The following is a 21,384-nucleotide window of genomic DNA, read 5'->3' as shown; positions in this document are numbered from 1 at the left end:
TTTCCCAGAGCAAGGCTCATATCTGGTCCAAACTTGATATTTTCAGATTGGTTTGAACATGTCTAGCCACCAGAGTGACACAATCAGTTTGTGCTCCCAAGGCTTAACCCATTTATGCCTAATGGACTCTCCCATCCTTCTAAATTGGATCAAAATATTTACAAAATAAGGGATGTCTAGTATATTAATTTCTATATTTAGAATATTTCTTACTGAAATTCCTTTAAGCAAACAGCGCAGACCCAGATGAGACGCCGCATCATGCGGCGTCTCATCTGGGTCTACGCTGTTTGCCAAGGCCTTTTTTCTAGACGCTAGGCATAAATGGGTTAAAGTCTGGTAATCAATCAGAACATGACTTACTGAAGCCTCAAATAAAAACATCCAACTTTGTTCTAAAGACCACTTGAGACTTGAACTTTGAAGGTTGGATAAGGAATATCAAGATTTTGGCAGCTACTTCTACCTGACATGTGCATTAACGTGGTGCCAGACTATCTGGTCTTTGTGGTCACATCTTAAACTTCATATTGTTCATGCAAGACAGCTTTTATAATTAGATGACATTTGATTAATTGATTTATACATGCACTTGACATAAACTTTGCATGTGTTTCTGCAATGTCAGGCGCACAGAAGTTGATTTCAATTAAGAAATCAAGGTACTATAATCAATTAGCTAGTGCCAGGGTCGATATAGTCGTCATCTTAATTATTATCATTTAAGCTATGAGGGCTTCAGTTCAACAAAATGCAAACTTCTTCATCCATTAAAAAAAAACTGGTTATCACTATAATGACTATGTCTATTATGCCCAACACAAACATAAATATAATAATTTTTATTCAAGCTTTATAAAGTCACATTTACATAATGTTTTCATTCTTAAATAACACCATGAGAAACGGCACAAAAGTTCTTTGATGCAAGAATTCATACAAATATCAGAAATCCAATAACCTCATATTTAAGTATAATAGTAGAAAAGAAATGTCATCCTAACTCACCCAAAATGCTAAGTAGCAATATTTTTTTTGCAAAATGTTAACATCTTTAGCAAAGGGGTGAAAGTGTTTGCCTAACAGACAAAGAACCCTCAGGTTGTATGTCTATAGAAATAAGGCCAGTCGGCCGGCGAGAACCGGGATGATGCGTAGAAATTTTTTAACACTGTCACACTATATCCCGGTGCCGCCCCGTGAAGCCGGTCAACAACCCGGCAGAGTCCCGGTCAACCCCGGACTGGCTACGGTTTATCCCGGTGATGCCCTGGCAGAGCCACAGTTGCCGCTGGTGGTGCCCAGGTGGAGCCCCGTTGAAAGCCGGCAGCATCCCAGAAGAGCGCCGGTATACCGTAACTCCACCGGCTCTCACCGGGGCTATACCAGCATCAGACCCTGGCACAGCTACGGCAACGCCCCGGTTTAATCCCGGTTGTCGCCGGTAATGCCCATGCAGAGCCCTGGTGAATGCCAGAAGCGCCCCAGCAGAGAGCCGGTTTACCAATGTACCGTAGCTATACCGGGACTCTGCCGGCATTCACCGGGGCTCCACCGGGGCACCACCAGCGACAACTGGGGCATTGCCATAGCTCTGCCAGGGTCTGTATGGGCCCCGGTGGAGCTACAGTGCTGTCCCGGTTGTTCCTCGTGCTGTACCGTTGTTCCCTGTGCCGCGCCGGTCGTTCCCAGTGACTCCCGGTTCATCCCCGATGTATTAAACATTTTAATACTTTCCCAGTGGAGCCCCAGTCATTCCGGTAGATCCCGGATCACGCACCTGGGCTCCACCGGCATCATAGTGAGACTGGGCCTTTATAGTTATAAATAAACGGAAATATAACCAGATATTCATTGATAGGGAAGGGATGCCCCAACATTCCAGGTGAGTCTAAAAACTCCACTTATGTAAAAACAGCTGTTTAAAGCCAAATCCAACTTTTGACCGGTGAGGTAATGGGATGTTGGTAAATTACTTTTAAATAGTAAGATCCATGAAAGAGTTGCAGTCTAGAAAAGCTTTTTGACCTTTGAACTCTAAGTGTGACCTTGACCTTTTCAAAAAGTTTGGTGACAGTTAGATGAAAAGAAACTGTCGGAGACAGGTGATGCTCCCCAAAGTTTTTTTTTGTCACAATATTGCACTATATATTCAGATAAAAGGAAAAGTCTTGAGGGCACAGTAGTTGGGGGGAAAATATTTTTTTTATAGATAATTTCAAAGGGCCATAACTCTGTGAAAAATCATCCAACCAGAACCCGCTGATAATATGCACATCTCCTCTTTGAAGGGAAGCTTCCCATAAAGTTTCATTGAATTCTGGTCATTAGTTGCTAAGAAATAGCCCGGACAAGAATTGCACTATATGTACAGTTAATGGAAAATTTCAAAGGGCCATAACTCTATGAACAATCATCCCACCAGAACCCGCTGATAATATGCACATCTCCTCTTGGTAGTGAAGCTTCCCATAAAGTTTCATTGAATTCTGGTCTTTAGTTGCTGAGAAATAGCCCGGACAAAAATTGTGCACGGACGGACACACGGACAGACAGAAGAAGCGGCGACAATATGCTCCCTCCCAAAATAAATTTTGGGGGATCATAAAAACTGGTTGAGACAGCGTTGACAAAAAGACAGTGCAAAAACTATAAGCCTTCATTTGGGGGCATAAAAAGTTAAATAACATAAGAGTCTGTTGGTTTAACCCTTTGCATGCTGGGAAATTTGTCGTCTGCTAAAATGTCGTCTGTTGAATTTGTAAAATAAGCATTTTCTTCATTTTTTTTTCAAAGAATACTATCAGAATAGCAAACAGTTTGGTTCCAGATGAGACGCCACGTTTTGTGGCGTCTCATCTGGATCCAAACTGTTTGCAAAGGCCTTTAAAATTCGGTTCCCGCACTGAAAGGGTTAATTGCACATGCTACTAAAAATCTTCTCATCAAAATCAAACAGTGCTTAACTAAGTCTATTTTTAGAAGGAGTTTATCAAAATGAGGAGCAAGTCATTATTATTTGTTCTGCTATAATACTAAAAATACTGCTCTATTCATAGCATTTGATAAACAGTGTCTTACATATAAAGTTGTTTTTGTCTAAATGTATATATCACAATCACCTATGAAATAAAAGCACTGTATATAACCTGTTTGTGTTAAATGAATATAAACCCAAGATCTGCTAAAGTTTAAGAAAGATTTAAATATCTTATTTTCAGTTGGCACCAATATGTCTAACTTTAAATGACTATCTTCAGATTGAATGCTAATATTTGGCTAATCAGGGAGGACACTTTCCAACACTTTCCGCCTTAACATTTTTCATTCCAATTTATCGGCATATTCCAGAGTTGTTTGATCTTGAATATTGCTGACAAGTGTGGCCACAGTTGAATATTGCTGACAAGTGTGGCCACAGTTGAATATTGCTGACAAGTGTGGCCACAGTTGAATATTGCTGACAAGTGTGGCCACAGTTGAATATTGCTGACAAGTGTGGCCACAGTTGAATATTGCTGACAAGTGTGGCCACAGTTGAATATTGCTGACAAGTGTGGCCACAGTTGAATATTGCTGACAAGTGTGGCCTCAGTATAAGTCACATTAGTGAAGTCTGTTGTTTGTTGTGTTTTTGTTTTGTTTGTAGTTGGTCACGTTAGTGGCCGACTAAATTTACAGAGCATGTTTTGCAAATCAGTATGTGCTTAGTTAGCTTAGCTACACTAAGGACTGTAACTCACTATGCTAGGAACGATTACCGCTGCCTGTCTGCACTGCAGATGAAGAATGCTTAGGAGCGTCTGCTATACTACTGCAGTGGGTGTATTTACCAGCTTGTAAGTCAACATTGGCCAGTCTAGTGTTTATCATTGAAATCTGTACATATTGGCTGCTTTCAGGGAAAACAGGGCTTAATGCATGTAAAATAAGATTAGCCTGTGCACACTGGTTATCCTGTGCAATGCGCACAAGCTAATCAAGGACAACAACAGTGAACAACTTCAGTGCCTTCAGCGCTTTGGTTTATGTACTGGTGGAAATTGAATAAGAAGTTGCAATAAAAAATGTGTTATTTTTTATGAAATTGCAACATGCACATGATAGATTAGAACCGGCTAACATCTTATGTTTACTATATCTTAATATATAACACTTTTGTATCACCCAATATAACATAGGAATAATAAAATACCATGTTAAAACAAGCATTACTAGAAATGGCGCGGCAGAGGCCGACGCGTATCCCCACGCCGAATGTTTGACCTAGGTGTGCCCCAGGGTTGGTAATGGGGCCATGCATAGCTGAGATTGACCGTATTGTCATAAGAGAAGTTCAGTATCAATTTGAAGTGAATCGGTGTAGAAAAGAAGAAATTATAGTAAAAGGCAATTTTGGGTGGGTGTGACATATGTGGGCAGGGCGCCCCAGGGTTGGTAATTGTGCCATGCATAGTTGAGATTGACCGTATTGTCATAAGAGAAGTTCAGTATCAATTTGAAGTGAATCGGTGTAGAAATGAAGAAATTATAGTAAAAGGCAATTTTGGGTGGGTGTGGTCTATGTGGGCGGGGCGCCCCAGGGTTGGTAATGAGGCCATGCATAGTTGAGATTGACTGTATTGTCATAAGAGAAGTTCAATATCAATTTGAAGTGAATCGGTGTAGAAATGAAGAAATTATAGTAAAGGCAATTTTGGGTGGGTGTGGTCTATGTGGGCGGGGCCCCAGGGTTGGTTATGGGGCCATGCATAGTTGAGATTGACCCTAATGTCATAAGAGAAGTTCAGTATCAATTTGAAGTGAATCCGTGTAGAAATGAAAAAATTATAGTAAATGGAATTTTTTGGTGGGTGTGGCCTATGTGGGCAGGCGCCCCAGGGTTGGGATTGGGGCCATGCATAGTTGAGATTGACCCTAATGTCATAACAAAAGTTCAGTATCAATTTGAAGTGAATCCGTGTAGAAATGAAAAAATTATAGTAAATGGAAATTTTTGGTGGGTGTGGCCTATGTGGGCGGGGCGCCCCAGGGTTGGGAATGGGGCCATGCATGGTTGAGATTGACCGTATTGTCATAAGAGAGGTCCAGTATCAATTTGAAGTGAATCGGTGTAGAAATAAAGAAGTAAATGTAAAATAACCTAAAAAATGAGTGATAATTTCTGACGCGGCCCCACCCCAACCGCTATAAACTTTTGACCCAGGGGTCAGATCAAAATTCCAAATAGTGCAGGGTCGCACATATGCTCATAGCTACCATGTGTGTAAGTTTCAAGGTTCTAGTGCTTTTAGTGTAGGAGGAGATAGTGGCCAGGACGGACGGACAGACAGACGGACGGACGGATGGACGGCGGAGATAACCACAATATCCCCACCTTTTTTTCAAAAAGCGTGGGGATAAAAATTAATGCTCTTTTATCCTTGAATTGGATACTTTACAATGTTTGCCAATTTCTTATTGGGCAATATCTACTTATATTAAATACTTGTGAAAATCCTATGTTGTTTGTTTTCTGTGTGTTCACACCTGTGGTACAAATCTTTGAAAACCTAGATAAATAGTAAGCTGAGATCTGCCTGATCATCTTATTTCTATAAATGTTAGGATTTGTGTTAATGAAAACCAAATCTGCAGAAATTATTGTTTATAATCATAACTGTCAAATTTTGCTATGCCCCTTTAAGGTTGTACTTGTAAGTCCGTAACAATCAAAACAAATTAAAATCTTGTAAAATCCTATTTCATGAGATTTCACAAGGCAAGGGGGTTAGGAAAACAATTTACAGTCTAGCAATTACAGAATGTAATACAAATCTTGAACATGACAAACATGTTTTTTTAAGAAATTAGAGCAAATGGAAATTTTACTCCCACTCCTTTATTGTGTTTCTTGAATCCAGCTCAAGTGCTTAAACAAATCATTTCAACAATCCCACTTCCGTCAATTTCATTCACAAGCAAAATGGCATTTTAAAACTACTTTAATCAAGATTTTTAATAATTGTGAAGTGCAACAATTTTCTTGTTCTTGCTGACCTTTGAGAACAGTAGGAAAATGGGCCTATAGCATGAAGTAATTGCTGTTGTTAAAATATTAGCAAACAATATTAGAAGAAGATCATTTAAAATTGGACATAAACAGGTGCCAATGGAAAATAAGAGTTTTAAAACATTCTTAAATCAGCCTTAAGTCTAGTCCGAATATTTTTATAATCAATTGACAGCAGCTGGTATATATACAGTGCTTTCATTGCATATACGATTGAGATATAATTGGGCCATGCCTTGGCAAAAGGGGGCTAAATGCATGTGCATAGTGTCGTCCCAGATTAGCCTGTGCAGTCTGCACAGGCTAATTATGGACTACATTTCCCACCTAGAGTTGATTTCTGTTTAGAAGAGACATCCTTTTAACAAAAATTCCATAAAATTCCATAAAAAATCGAAAAGTGTTGTCTCTGATTAGCCTGTGTGTAAAGTGATTTATAATTTGCATTCTGGCTCCTGAGAACACCATTAAAGAAGGCAAAGTGTGGATAAAATATTAGAATACAAAGACAGTCATTTAAAGGTAGACATATTGGTGCTAAGGGAATATAAGATATTTCAAACATTCTTAAATTGAGCTTTATCTGGTCCTGGGTTTATTGACATTTGACAGCAGCAGGTTTTGTGTGCTCTCATTCATAGGTGATTAAAATGTCATTGAGCCATGCCCTAAGAACACTGGGTTTAGTCCATGTGGGAAAATGCAGACAGCACATGGTAATCTGAGGGACAAAACTTTCAGCTTAAACGGAATGATTGCCAAGAAGAGTCTCCCTTTAAACAGAAAAAACAACATAAAAGTGGAGAGTGTGGTCCCCTGATAAGCGTGTATGGACTGCTTTAAGCACATGCATTAGGTACAGTATACCCAGAGTGAGAGAGGCTTATGTAATTTCTATCATTATATCTGTCGGCATACCTTTAGTTCAAGGTTTGCAGCTGAGACGCCTGTCTTCTGCAGTGATGACACTGTGTGCCTGCCAGACAACCTTGACCCCTGACCTTTTGTAGCAGATGACCTTTCACATTGGGTTGCCATAGTTGACCCTTGACCTTTTGTTGCAGATGACCTTTCACATTGGGAGGCCATAGTGACAGACTAGTGGTGTTGTCCATGTGAAAACAGGACTTTTGGAGAAAAAGTTGAAGTCTTCAAAATCCAAAACACAGTGATAATTAACTGTTTCTTGTAAGTCTTTCCTTTAAAGCAGCATTTCAGAGACTCTGACCTTGACCTTAAAAACCTTCAAGGTCACTGTTTGAACTTGTTCGGAAAAGACAGGACTACTCAATATTTTCACTCTTAACTGCAATTTTTCTGAAAATTAAATTTCCTTTATATTTATATTTATATTTAATTATTTATCTAAATATAGGTTACCTGAAATATCTAATACTATTTATTGGTTAATCCATCACGATTTAACAAATTTAATTCTTACTAATAAATAACATAACATTCGTAATAATTTATTACAAACACCAATGTATTACAAATAAATAATATTGTACACGCAAATTGTTCACGTAATGATGTTAAATATAATATTTATGTGGACATATATATTATTTTGATAAAGGAACACAGTTTTATGAAAAATGTAGATCAAAGGCAGTATGTCCAATCAATTCATGCATGTGGTTTATAGCGACAGATGAAACATAATATATGGGCACATTGAATATCAGACTAAGCAGTATTGATTCATATTAAAACTCTAAAACCATCAACCCTAATATAAAAATACCAACTGTTTTGGTTAATAAATATATTTGATTAAAGTTGACTTCACACTTTCGTGAAATCCCAGAAGAAAACAACACATCAAACTTGAAATGGGCATCATTTTGGTGATTTTCTCAAACAAACTTTTCATTTCATGTCCTGAATGTACTTTTGTGACATACTGACTGAACTTTTATTATAATAAGCTTTTTTTCCATAAATTTTTATTAACAGTGAATGTACTTTTTTAATAAGATTGTATTTTCTTACCGTGTTTATACAAAACATTGGTGAATTTTTTTAGGATGAATTTTTGTATTAAGAATTCAGTTTTGTAGTAAATTCTGCTGAAATGATGCATTTATATACTTAAGTGTCTAATTAACACAAATTTTTCAAAATGAATAAATACAACAGGTTAAAATAACACAGTTTACTCCCAGATTAATAATGAAATCCTGTGTTGCTACACAACAAATAAAGACCATTAAAGTAATCACAGCAATAAAGCTGCAGATTGCTCAATATTATGTCACCCTGCCCAGACTGAATTGTACTATTCCCTCTCCAATATCAGTGTCCAACAAGTCTATCACCCATTCAATAACCTCTTATCCACAGATCAAACAACACCCTCCATATTTCAGGCCACTTTTTCAGATACTACAGTCTTTCCCACTCACTTTTCAAACTCTCTCCCGTCTTAAATCCTCCCCTCACATCTGTGTCGTTCAAACAGAAATAAAATATCCAATATGACGAACTTTGATAAATTCGGTATCTATTCTGCCGCTATCATAACTATTATGCTTATGTTTGTCGACACTCTCTATGGCGCGGTCAGATTCTATTAAACCTGATCAAATAAGAGCTGCTTGTACCCTGGACTATCAAAATATGGGTAAACGAAACTGCCCAAAGTTCTGTTAGAGAATCTCTTCTATTTTGTGTTGACCGTTCACTTTTTTTGCTGACCATTCACCTTTTTTTGCTGACTGTTACGATTGTCATGATTTTAATTAATTTAAATCAGTTAACCTATCAGTATACACTTTATCTCTTCATTTAATAAAGTTTTATCTCTCCAATTACCCATTATTTGGAGGCTCACTACACAATTATCAGAATTTAACAAAACAAAAAACAACAAACATTTAATGTAAAACCAATCAAATGAATATAAAGGAATCTTTGAGAAAATGACCAATAAAACAATAAGCAATGATAACAACTTAAGAGACAAAAATGATGATTACAATCATTAATTCTAATGAACATATTATTGAGGTGAAAAAAATCTTTGATTTATTTATTAATGACTTAATCATTTTATTGTGATTTATTTTGATTATTATAATTATTTTATTTATTATTATTGTTATTATTATTATTATTATTACTTGTATTATTATTATCATTTTAATCTTTATTTACATCATATTTATCCCCATTTAAGCTTTAATTAATTTAAATCATACCATGTCCTCAAATTCTTTCCATAACAACACCTTAATTCTTGCATATTATCATATAAACCGACACATCCGTAACATTAATAAACACAACAAACGGCTAACACTCAGATCTGGAATAAAAAGATATCCTATAGCCAGGGGACAGAGCATACAAAAGACATTTCAAGCAACTGAAACTATCTACCACGGACTTTACAACTACAGTTGGCAAATTTATAATACCTTCACTTCAAACTACGCAATGAAAACATTTCTATACCGTTTTCGCACCTTGTGAAAAGATGAACAGTTCATTCATAGACTAAAGAAGTATTAAAAGTTGAACATCAAAATCTCCTCTTGTGAACAAGTGTTTGAACTGTAAAGCAGTTAATATTAAAGTTGTAATTTTGACTTATGTGGTTATTAAAATGTCAATGAAGTAACAATATGAAATTTATTTCAATAAATGTTGGAGGTGTATTGAAAATAAATTTGAGCTTGTTATTGGAAATGGGGCCTATAATATATTTAACCCTTCCCCGGCAAAATGTTGTTCATGATTTCATGAACACTTCAAGCCAATCAAGAACTGTTCATGAACGGTTCTGAAAAAGTTCCTGAGCTTGGTTCATGAACTTTTGGACATGAACTGTTCTTAAGACATGTTCATGAACTGTTTATGAATTATTGTTGAACATTTCAAAGTTCATGAACAGTTCTTCATCTAACCATAAATACTTAGTGATGAACATTTCATGCACAAGTATTTCTAATGACTTTTCTGAGACAGACTTTAAGGATCCATCATGAATAATTCATGAATTCCTTTGTGCTAGATGTTTCATACATATTTTTGAAAGTAATATTGAAATGTCTAGCATACAAATCTTGTAGATTTGTGAAACCTGTGAAGTTAGTATGAATATGCATAGTACTTTCACCACTGTAAGTTAGAGTTCTTGACCTGTTCTAGAGAATTTTAAGAACATTTGTACAAGAACTGTTTAAGAACTGCCTTCAGGAACACTTCAATAACTTTTTAAGGACCTTTCCTGTTCTTGAATTATTCTTAAACTATTCTTGAACACTTTAAGAACTTTTTTGAACAACATGTTTCCTTCTGATGTTCTTAAACAGGTCTACACAATGTTTTTGAACGTATGATGGACTTTTTAAGAATCCAATATGTTCTTAAAAGGATCTGTCATTGTTCTTGGAAGACTTAAAAGACAAGTTTAAGAACGTTTTAAGGACATCTTATTTCAAGAACAGTTTAAGATTATATCAAGAACTCAATGTACATTGCATTGCTGTTTTTACAAAGAAAGAATATTGTGTGCACAGGAAGTTGAAACGGAAGGCACATGGTTTATGTAATATTTGAAAATGTAAGTCTTTAATAAATTACCGGCTGAACTGATCAGCCATTGGTTCCATTTCAAGTTCTTTGGCACTGTAAGTGTAACCATTTCAGGGAAACCATTGATTAGTAAATGATTCTTGAACTGAAAATGAGACTATTCATAATCTTTTCAATACATGAATTATTCATGAACATATAGTGCAAAGTTGTATTATGAAATTTAAAGAGTATTATCAAACCACTTGTATCTCAGTTATTAGTGTTATATTTAAATTATTGTTATATGTTGCTATCAATATGTTAAGTGCTAATACAAGACTTGTTTCTTCTTACCCTGACCTGTTTGTTGAGCTTTAGTAACACTTATGATAACCTTTGCATAAATTGACAAATTCTTGTTCATGAATAGTTCATGAACACTTCATGCCACCTCAGTTCATGAACTCTTGAAGAACTATGGTTCATGAACTATTCACTTACAGTTCGTGAACAGAAAATGAGCCATTGAAAAATAGAAGGAAAATGTTCATGAACTGTTCGTGAACAGCAAAACCCTGAAGAATTTTTCAAGAATTGTGTTGTTCATGAACTGTTCAAAAACACTTCATGCCATTGATGTTCATGAATAGTTCATGAACATTTCATGCCATAATGGTTCAAGAATAGTTCATGAACACTTCATGCCACACAGGTTAAAGAATAGTTCATGAACACTTCATGCCATAAGGGTTCAAGAATAGTTCATGAACACTTCATGCCATTAGGTTTCAAGAATATTTCATGAACACTTCATGCCATTAGTGTTCATGAACAGTTCATGAACTAAAATTTCAAGAACTTTTCACAGACGTGGCTCATTTTCTGTTCACGAACTATTCGTGAACAATTCATGAACTCAGTTCACGAACAGTTCATGAACTGTTCACGAATTATTCGTGAACTGCAGAACAACATTTTGCAGGGGTTTGCATGCTGGGAAATTTGTCGTCTGCTAAAATGTCGTCTGCTGAATTTCTAAAATTAGCATTTTCTTCGATTTTTTTTCAAAGAATATTATCAGAATAGCAAACAGTTTGGATCCTGATGAGACGCCACGTTTTGTGGCGTCTCATCTGGATCCAAACTGTTTGCAAAGGCCTTCAAAATTCGGGTCCCGCACTGAAAGGGTTAAACAACAGATTTCCCTTAAATGAAATATAGTGGGTCACTACAAGGTGACAGTGTCTTCCCAGATTAGCCTGTGCAGACACTTAACCCTTTCAGTGCGGGAACCGAATTTTGAAGGCCTTTGCAAACAGTTTGGATCCAGATGAGAAGCTACAAAACGTGGCGTCTCATCTGGATCCAAACTGTTTGCTATTCTGATAGTTTTCTTGAAAAAAAAATCAAAGAAAATGCTAATTTTAGAAATTCAGCAGACGACATTTTAGCAGACGACAAATTTCCCAGCATGCAAAGGGTTAATTAATACATATGCATTAAGCCCATTTCCTCAGAGCACAAATCAGTTTTATTTCGGTATTTGGTATATGCCATTCATATTGTTCTTTCTTACATATGACACTGTGACCTTGACCTTTGACCTTGGGTCACAGGCATTGTCCTGACATGTCCCTTCAATACAGCATGTTATCTTGACTTTACAGGTCCGTCATATGATGAAATTAAAGTCTGCAAAGTTGAATTATGCCCATTCTTCAAGCATGGACAGTAAAAAAGTTTAACCTGCCCAAGTATACCTTAAAGCATGGCCCTGACCTTTGACTTAGGACCATAATAGTAATTTGTGGCCATTCATCTTATAAGGTTATATTACACTAATTCCGATTCCCATAGGGTCCTATTATAAAACTGACAACTTTTATAGCATTTTTCTTGCCTTTCCGATGTATCAATTTTTCCGAACCTGGTATCATTTTAAAGATGGATCTGTCGTCTTCCTATAATTTCAATCAAAAACATACTGTCTCAAAACTTCTAAGAAAGTAAATCGCTGTCGAATGAACCCACCGTAGAAAAACGTGTTTCGGAAGCCTCATTTCTACAAAAGCCCCACACAATAGAACCCCCCCCCCCCCAAAGTTCATCTTTTAAGTTAGCTTCATATCCAAGGCATCAAAGTACTCCAGACCTATACAGGACTTATTACAAATAATCACAAAAGACATGTCTCACATTGTTAAATGGCTTTTATTCAAGAAGAGAAAAGGAACTCTTTAGAAATAGGCACTTGTAACTTTCGAATGGACCACGGAGGGATACACAATGATTTAGTGTAATGTAACCTATAATTGGCCTCAAAGTGAATGCTGAACACTGCAATTAGCAAATGTAAATAAAATGTAATGTGCAAAACAGCAAAATATGACACATTTTAATGATACAAAATATGCACTTACAATGCTTTTATATATGAATATACGTTTACCTTTATTAATAAGCTAAAAGTTCTCTAAAATAATTTGAAATTATAAATACTTAATACAAATTTTGTTAAGACATACAATCTCTGTTAATAACAAAATTCATAGCCGTTTTATTTGTACAACAAAAATACATCATACACATTTCCGGGCCCATTGTATGACACAAATGGATGTCCACTGATTTTACAACTTGACAATGAACATGAAAAACACCACACATGATGTTGTCACACAAAGAAAAACACCACATATGATGTCGCACAAAGCGAAACACTGGTTGTACTCTATGCCTGCAGTAAATCACCTTTGAGATCTACTGCAGTGTAGCCCATCTACTGCAGTGTAGCCTTTTGTGGACATGAATGAAATGTGTCTGTGCAGCATTTCAGTTTTAAAAAAAGCTGAATACTGATAAATGTGTAAGTGCAATGAAATCAAGATCATCGTTTTTTTTTCAACTTTATCTACGAGCCTCACTCTGGGAAAACAGGGCTTAATGCATGTGTGTAAAGTGTCATCCCAGATTAGCCTGTGCAGTGTAATCAGGGACAACACTTTCTGCTTTCGTTTTATTTTTTGTTGCAAAAGCCATTTTCACTTTGCTTCTGATGGGGGAAAGGGTTAACTTTAAGTTCAATAATCAAAAGGGTGCATTCTAAATATCAAGTCAAAATCTACTGCATATTATTTTGACGCTAAGACTTTGAACTTAAAATTCATTTTGAAAATAAAAATATACAAGGGGGGGGGGTTGTAACTGTATTCTTCAGCAACATGCATAAGTTGAAGTTGAAATCCTGAAAATTACAATAATTGCTGACAAATATCACATAGTCTAGACTTTAAGTAGACATTCAACAATTTTCCTTGTCAATATCATACAGATTGGTAAAAGGTAAAATGCAATCACTTAATTTCTATTTCATTATATCATGATTACAAAGAGAACGGCAATTTGTACAACTTATTTCTATAAAACTCTTGGTGCTACTCCAGAAAGTATTCAAGGAGTGCAATAAGATAATTGCTAAAAAATCTTCGGTTATTGGAGTAAATTATTCCGCCCCACACATTCAGTGACAGAAGTACAATATGAGCATTCACAATTTTATTCAATTTCTATGTGAAAAGTTTCAAATTGTATCAATTGCTCTCAAATGATATTATTAACTTTTATTGCTCACTTTTATAAAAGGACAGTAACATAATACTTAATCACCCTGTATTCCCCCAAAAGTGCACTTTTAAGTACTAGCAATTTTGAAGTATTTTACCATTTGTATATGTTTACAGTATTTGTTTTATTTAACAAGAAAGTCATAATTTTTGTTATTGATAAAACGTAAGCAAACAGAAATAACTCTGAAAGTATAAAAGCAAGATTTATGTCTCTATAGCACTGCAGTTTCCCACAAGGATACTTATCTACCTGTTAACCCTTTACCACTTAGATACTTTTAACCCTTTACCACTTAGATACTTTTAACCCTTTACCACTTAGATACTTTTAACCCTTTACCACTTAGATACGTATTTAACCCTTTACCACTTAGATACATATTTAACCCTTTACAACTTAGATATGTATTTAACCTTTAACCACTTAGATACTTTAAACCTTTTACCACTTAGATACATGTTTAACCCTTTACCACTTAGATACTTTTAACTATTTACCACTTAGATATGTATTTAACCCTTTACCACTTAGATACTTTAAACCTTTTACCACTTAGATACATGTTTAACCCTTAACCACTTAGATACGTATTTAAAGCTTTACCACTTAGATACATATATAACCCTTTTCCACTTAGATACATATATAACCCTTTTCCACTTAGATACATATTTTTACGCATTTGTTTTCACTAAGAATGTTAAATTTAATTAAAGACCATTCTTACTAGATTAGAGTTTTTAAGGCTTCATTTCTAACCCTTAAATACTGATGAGTAGCAAACAGCATGAAACCTGAACAGACTGTGGGTTACTCGCAGGCTGTTCTGGTTTCATGCTGTTTGCACATAGCCATTTTCAATTTGCTTCTGAGTGGGAAAGGATCAAGTTTGAATTTGATATCTAATAGTAGTTTCCAAGATATGCTCAGTGCAAGCCTTTTAAATACAAACAGAAGCCAGTACCCCCTTTTAAAACTACATTGTGTGGTGGCTTCACTAAAACCGCACTTACTTTTACCAATTGAGAGTGCCCTTCAGTAATATATTTCCAAGATATTGTTTATAAGCTGATAAACAATGGCTGACAGCACAGTATTCCCACATAAATTTAATTTCAAGATTTAACTCCTATGTATTCTCCTGTAAAATAATAAAATGCAAAACTATAAGTTCATCTCTACTAAGAAAATATTGATTAAAATGTTTTCAAATTTTCACTTCAAAATTAAAATATAAAAAACATTAATAAAAAAATACTAGTCAATTTAAACCAAACACAACAATAAAAACTTTTGTTTGATTTATCCAATGAATATTTTAACCTTTTCTATATAACTTAAAACACTTTCCTCTCATTAAAACACTTTCCTCTCATTACAACACTTTCCTCTCATTAAAACACTTTCCTCTCATTAAAACACTCTCCTCTCATTACCAAAGTGAAAAATGAGTTTAAGTTGTCAGCATGTATGTATAAACAAATAATTTGTGAGGTATATATGTTCAATCCTTCATTGACACTGATAAAAGTGATACCATGACCAACAGACTAACAATAATCGCAGCTGAAATAAACAGACTATCTTGACATTGTTTGTCAACTGTCAGCCGATTTTTTGATAACACAGGAACTCATGTTTATTGAGGTATTGTTCAATTAATTACTGAAAACCTCTGTGTAAACAGCTTCCATTGTTGCAGAAAGCACTTGATGAATAAAGTAACCGTCTTAAAGGGACAGACTGGCAAGGTAAAACAGGATTCCTTTTGCAATGAAAATTATATTTATTTTCCACAAATAAGCATATATTTAGTAGTTACAAAAAGTCAGAAAAGAACCCAATTGGGTATCAACCTCATCATATGGCTCTTACGACGGAATGATACCAATGTTTTTTTTAAACATTTTAAGGATAAGGTCACTTTGCATCGGGAAAAATCATGTTGACTTAAATCTGGCAATTGTTGTAATTTTTTGCTACAAATACTTTCAAATCGTAGCAAGAGTTTTCAACATCATATTTACTGATATTCAACCTATAGAGCTCGTTAGGGAAATATATATTAAATGCTGCATTAAAAAAAATAATAATTTGTTGGTAGCCTTCAATTGTCGGAAATTTTACCCCCAAAAACATTGATGACAGTGGAGGTTGCTTTACCAACTGGACTATTATGCTGGGTAAATAGCCCTGTCCAACCTATGTATATTAAGAAGATGAAGTCATCTTCTAAACATAACAAGATGGCCAACGGCCCTAGGTTGCTCACATGAGACCTGAGAGAAATGTTATGATAAGCTTTTGCGATGTTTTGAGAACCATTTTAACTTGGTAAAGATATCATTACAAAATAATATTCTTACCAAGATTCCTGAAGACTGGAAATCTTAAGTTTGGCCTTCAAGAGTGTTCACAATCTTTTTCTATAATTTGACTTAGGGACCTTTATTTTGAACCCTTGTGGCCAAGTCTTGCCCTAAATGCCATGTCCTAGATGTCATGCCCTAGATGCTTTGCCCAATATATCATGCCTTAAATGATATGCCCTAAATATCATGGAATAGATATAATGCCCTTAATGTCATGCCCTAAATATCATGCCTAGATGTCATGCCCTAAATATCATGCCTAGATATCATGTCATAAATATCATGCCTAGATGTCATGTATTAAATATCATGCCCTAGATGTCATGCCCTAAATATCATGCCTAGATATCATGTCATAAATATCATGCCCTAGATGTCATGTCATAAATATCATGCCCTAGATGTCATGCCCTAAATATCATGCCTAGATGTCATGCCCTAAATATCATGCCTAGATATCATGTCATAAATATCATGCCCTAGATGTCATGCCCTAAATATCATGCCTAGATATCATGCACTTAATATCATTCCCTAGATGTCATTCCCTAAATATCATGCCTAGATGCCATGCACTAAATATCATGAACTAGATGTCATGCCTAGATACCATGCACTTAATATCATTCCATGCACCAAATATCATGCCCTAAATATCATGCCTAGATGCCATGCACTAAATATCATTCCCTAGATGTCATGCCCTAAATATCATGCCTAGATATCATGCACTTAATATCACACCCTAGATGCCATTCCCTAAATATCATGCCTAGATGTCATGCACTTAATATCATGCCTAGATGTCATGCACTTAATATCATGCCTAGATGTCATGCACTTAATATCATGCCTAGATGTCATTCACTTAATATCATGCCTGGATGTCATTCCCTAAATATCATGTCCTAGATGCAATGCACTAAATATCATGCCTAGATGTCACGCACTTAATATCATGCCTAGATGCCATGCACTAAATATCATGCCCTAGATATCATGCCCTAAATATCATGCCTAAATGTCATGCACTGCACTTAATATCATGCCTAGGTGTCATGCACTCAATATCATGCCTAGATGTCATGCACTTAATATCACACCCTAGATGTCATTCCCTAAATATCATGCCTATATGTCATGCACTTAATATCATGCCTAGATGTCATGCACTTAATATCGTGCCTGGATTTCATTCCCTAAATATCATGTCCTAGATGCAATGCACTAAATATCATGCCTAGATGTCATACACTTAATATCATACCCAGATGTCATGAACTAAATATCATGCCCTAGATGTCATGCACTAAATATAATGCCTTTGATATCATGCACTAAATTTCATGCCTAGATGTCATGCAATAAATATCATTCCTAGAGGCCATGCACTTAATATCTTGCCCTAGATGTAATGCATTAAATACCATGCCTAGATGTCATGCACTTAATATCATACCTAGATGTCATGCACTTTATATCATGCCTAGATGTCATGCACTTAATATCATGCCTAGATGCAATGCACGAAATATCATGCCCTAGATATCATGTCCTAAATATCATCCCTAGATGTCATGCACTAAAAATGCCTAGATATCATGCCCTAAATATCATGCCTAGATGTCATGCACTTAATATCATGCCTAGATGTCATGCACTTAATATCATGCCTAGATGTCATGCACTTAATATCATGCTGAGATGTCATGCCTAGATACCATGCACTTAATATCATGCCTAGATGTCATGCACTAAATATCATGCCTAGATGTCATGCACTAAATATCATGCCTAGATGTCATGCACTTAATATCATGCTGATATGTCATGCCTAGATACCATGCACTTAATATCATGCCTAGATGTCATGCCCTAAATATCATGCTTAGATGTCATGCCCTTTATATCATGCCCTAGATGTCATGCCCTTAATATCATGCCCTAGATGTTGTGCCCTAAATATCATGCCCTAGATGTCATGCCCTAAATATCATGCCCTAGATGTCATGCCCTTAATATTATGCCCTAGATGGCATGCACTAAATATCATGCCCTAGATTTCATGCCTTAAATATCATGCCATTGATGTCATGCCTTAAATATCATGCCCTATGATTGAAAAGGAACAATGAACAAAAGGTGATCATAAAAGCTCTCCATTCACGTGTTGTGCTCAGGTGAGCTAAAAAGGTCCAAACAAATGGACCCCACATTAAAAATTGTTTTTTGGGCACCACATTAAAAATTGATTTTTACCAGATTTCACAAACTAATTTCTTATTATATATGGCGAGTTGTTTCAGCTATTACATACCAGTATTATTATTGTCAACTTTTTTTTCTTTTTTTTACAAGTTTCCTCACTGGAGCCCATTTAAATTACTTTGACCCTTTAACGCTTAAAAAATGCCTGCCTTTACAAAAAGCAAAGGTCATAAAAAAGATATGTCTCTGAGAACTAAAATTGAATGGCAAGAATCCGCAAATTAGGCTAAACAAACAGACACTGATCTTCATGCTTAATTTTGAAACATTTTGTATCATTTCAAGTATAGGAAACTATTTGATCTGCAAACAGAAATATCAGTTAAATCTATTTTTTATCTTTGTCACACGAGTTCTCAATAGATAAACGGTTTGCAATGATGACTGTGCAAGTATTATTGTTATCACATAGACCACACCGTTGTCATCTGACATGATCCAAGCTTTCATCCCTCGTTAAACAACATTTGACACCACGTGCTTAAAACCAGAGCAAAGCTTTCAACTGTTTATACTGCTCAGATACACATTGTCGCTTTATTGCTATAGTGCTCTATCTCCTTTATTGCTATAGTGCTCTATCTCCTTTATTGCTATAGTGCTCTATCTCCTTTATTGCTATAGTGCTCTATCTCCTTTATTGCTATAGTGCTCTATCTCCTTTATTGCTATAGTGCTCTATCTCCAATTCTTTATTGCTATAGTGCTCTATCTCCAATTCTTTATTTCTATAGTGCTCTATCTCCAATTCTTTATTGCTATAGTGCTCTATCTCCATTATTTTTCAAAAATGAGTTTTTTTATATCGGTGTATTCGTGAGAACGAGATCTTTTATATGATGTAATTGTATTCAAGATTCAGTTGTCATAGAAGTTTTTCGATTCCATTTTTCCATCTCCCGCATTTTTACAACAGGTGAATGTTGTACATGTGTTTTTCTCCAAAAAACGAAGATGGTAGACTAAGAGAACTTAAGCAATCAAGCGATGACATGTAAACACATTTGTAGTCCCTCAGAAAATCAGATTAAATTAAATAATTTTCCTATTAGATTCACGTTTTTAAGGCTTCATTTCCTGATGAGCAGCAAACAGCATTGGACCTGAACAGCCTTCGAGTTACTCACAGGCTGTTCAGGTTCTGTGCTGGTTGTACAGAGCCATTTTCACATTGCTTCTGAGCAGGAAAAGGTAAAAACCAGAAAAAAAGCTTCTAAGGTATTGTTAAACAATTGTATTGGCGTGAATTTAGAGCCCTTCGATAAATACTAAAGTAAATTTGTTTAAACATTTTTTTTTATAAATTGTACATGATTATGACATAATGTAATAAGAGTGTTCATGTATTATTGTTTATCAGCCAAAAATTAACAGTATAAACTTTGGATGCACATGATTTTCACCTCTATGTCAAAATACGTACCGGTATCTAAGTGGTAAATGGGTAGGAATCGAGTTAACTCTTTCAGAGCTGGAACCGAATTTTGAAGGCCTTTGCAAACAGTTTGGATCCAGATGAGATGCCACAGAATGTGGCGCCTCATCAGGATCCAAACTGTTTGCTATTCTGATAGTATTCTTTGAAAAAAAATCAAAGAAAATGCTAATTTAAAAAATTCAGCAGACGACAAATTTCCCAGCATGCAAAGGGTTAAACATCACTGAAGTCAATCAATTTCTTATTAAGATGGCCTTCGTATTGGCTCGAGAGTGTAACAAATGTTTATATAAATAAACAAAGTTATAATGACCATACTTGGAATGTGATACGTAAATTGTCAGAATGTATCAACAGTTATCAAGTCAAGCAACGAAAACTTCTAAACTTCTTAAGTAATAACATACTCGACCACCAAGGCTATCAAAAAATGGGACAACAAGTGGATTATCTTCAGCCGATATGATGTCAAATATGGTATGCTGTGAAACGAAATCACCTCAAACAAACATTGGAAATGAACCTCGCTTTGAGAAATGGTGCTTAACCCTTTCAGTGCGGGAACCGAATTTTAAAGGCCTTTGCAAACAGTTTGGATCCAGATGAGACGCCACAGAACGTGGCGTCTCATCAGGATCCAAACTGTTTGCTATACTGATGGTACTCTTTGGAAAAAATCGAAGAAAATGCTAATTAAAAAAAATTCAGCAGACGACATTTTAACACACGACAAATTTCCCAGCATGCAAAGGGTTAATGCATTATGGGTAAAGCATCATCCCACATTAGCTGAATGCAGAGGCTACCATGGGATGACACTTGATGTCACACTTCCCCTCTTTGTAGTATTTTCTTGTTTAAAGGAAGTCTTTTCTTAGCAAAAATCAACTTTAGCTCAAAAGTGTTATCTCTGATTAGCCTGTGGGAGGCTCATATATTTAATTTCAAAAGACTTTAACTTTTGTGTTTACATGTACACCTGTACACAGGGAAGTGTTTACGTGTACACCTGTACACAGGGAAATAAGTTTTTACATGTACACCTGTACACAGGGAAATAAGTGTTTACATGTACACCTGTACACAGGGAAGTGTTTACGTGT

The 21,384-nt window shown here is 35.6% G+C and overlaps 2 protein-coding genes across 3 annotated transcripts in view; both read right to left on the bottom strand.

The window, feature by feature from the left end:
- The window catches only part of LOC127847282 (microtubule-associated protein futsch-like), a 114,437-nt gene extending 105,782 nt beyond the window's left edge, over nucleotides 1-8,655 (bottom strand). The window contains exons 1-2 of one of the 2 annotated variants that reach the window (XM_052379088.1): nucleotides 8,461-8,655; nucleotides 6,971-7,369 (exon numbers count right to left, since the gene is read on the bottom strand). In XM_052379088.1, coding sequence (XP_052235048.1) covers nucleotides 6,971-7,141 — 171 coding nt within the window. In that variant the 5' untranslated portion in view covers nucleotides 7,142-7,369; nucleotides 8,461-8,655. The remainder of the gene's footprint in view (nucleotides 1-6,970; nucleotides 7,370-8,460) is intronic. The other variant, XM_052379087.1, reaches the window with a different exon arrangement.
- LOC127847297 (dnaJ homolog subfamily C member 7-like) overlaps nucleotides 1-21,384 on the bottom strand; it is a 186,099-nt gene that overhangs the window by 82,183 nt on the left and 82,532 nt on the right. The gene's annotated exons all lie outside the window — the stretch shown is intronic.

The sequence above is a fragment of the Dreissena polymorpha genome, chromosome 10 (genome assembly GCF_020536995.1).
Source record: "Dreissena polymorpha isolate Duluth1 chromosome 10, UMN_Dpol_1.0, whole genome shotgun sequence".
NCBI lineage: Eukaryota > Metazoa > Mollusca > Bivalvia > Myida > Dreissenidae > Dreissena > Dreissena polymorpha.
Note: the sequence above shows the minus strand (reverse complement) of the source record. Positions and strands in the feature narration are given on the sequence as shown.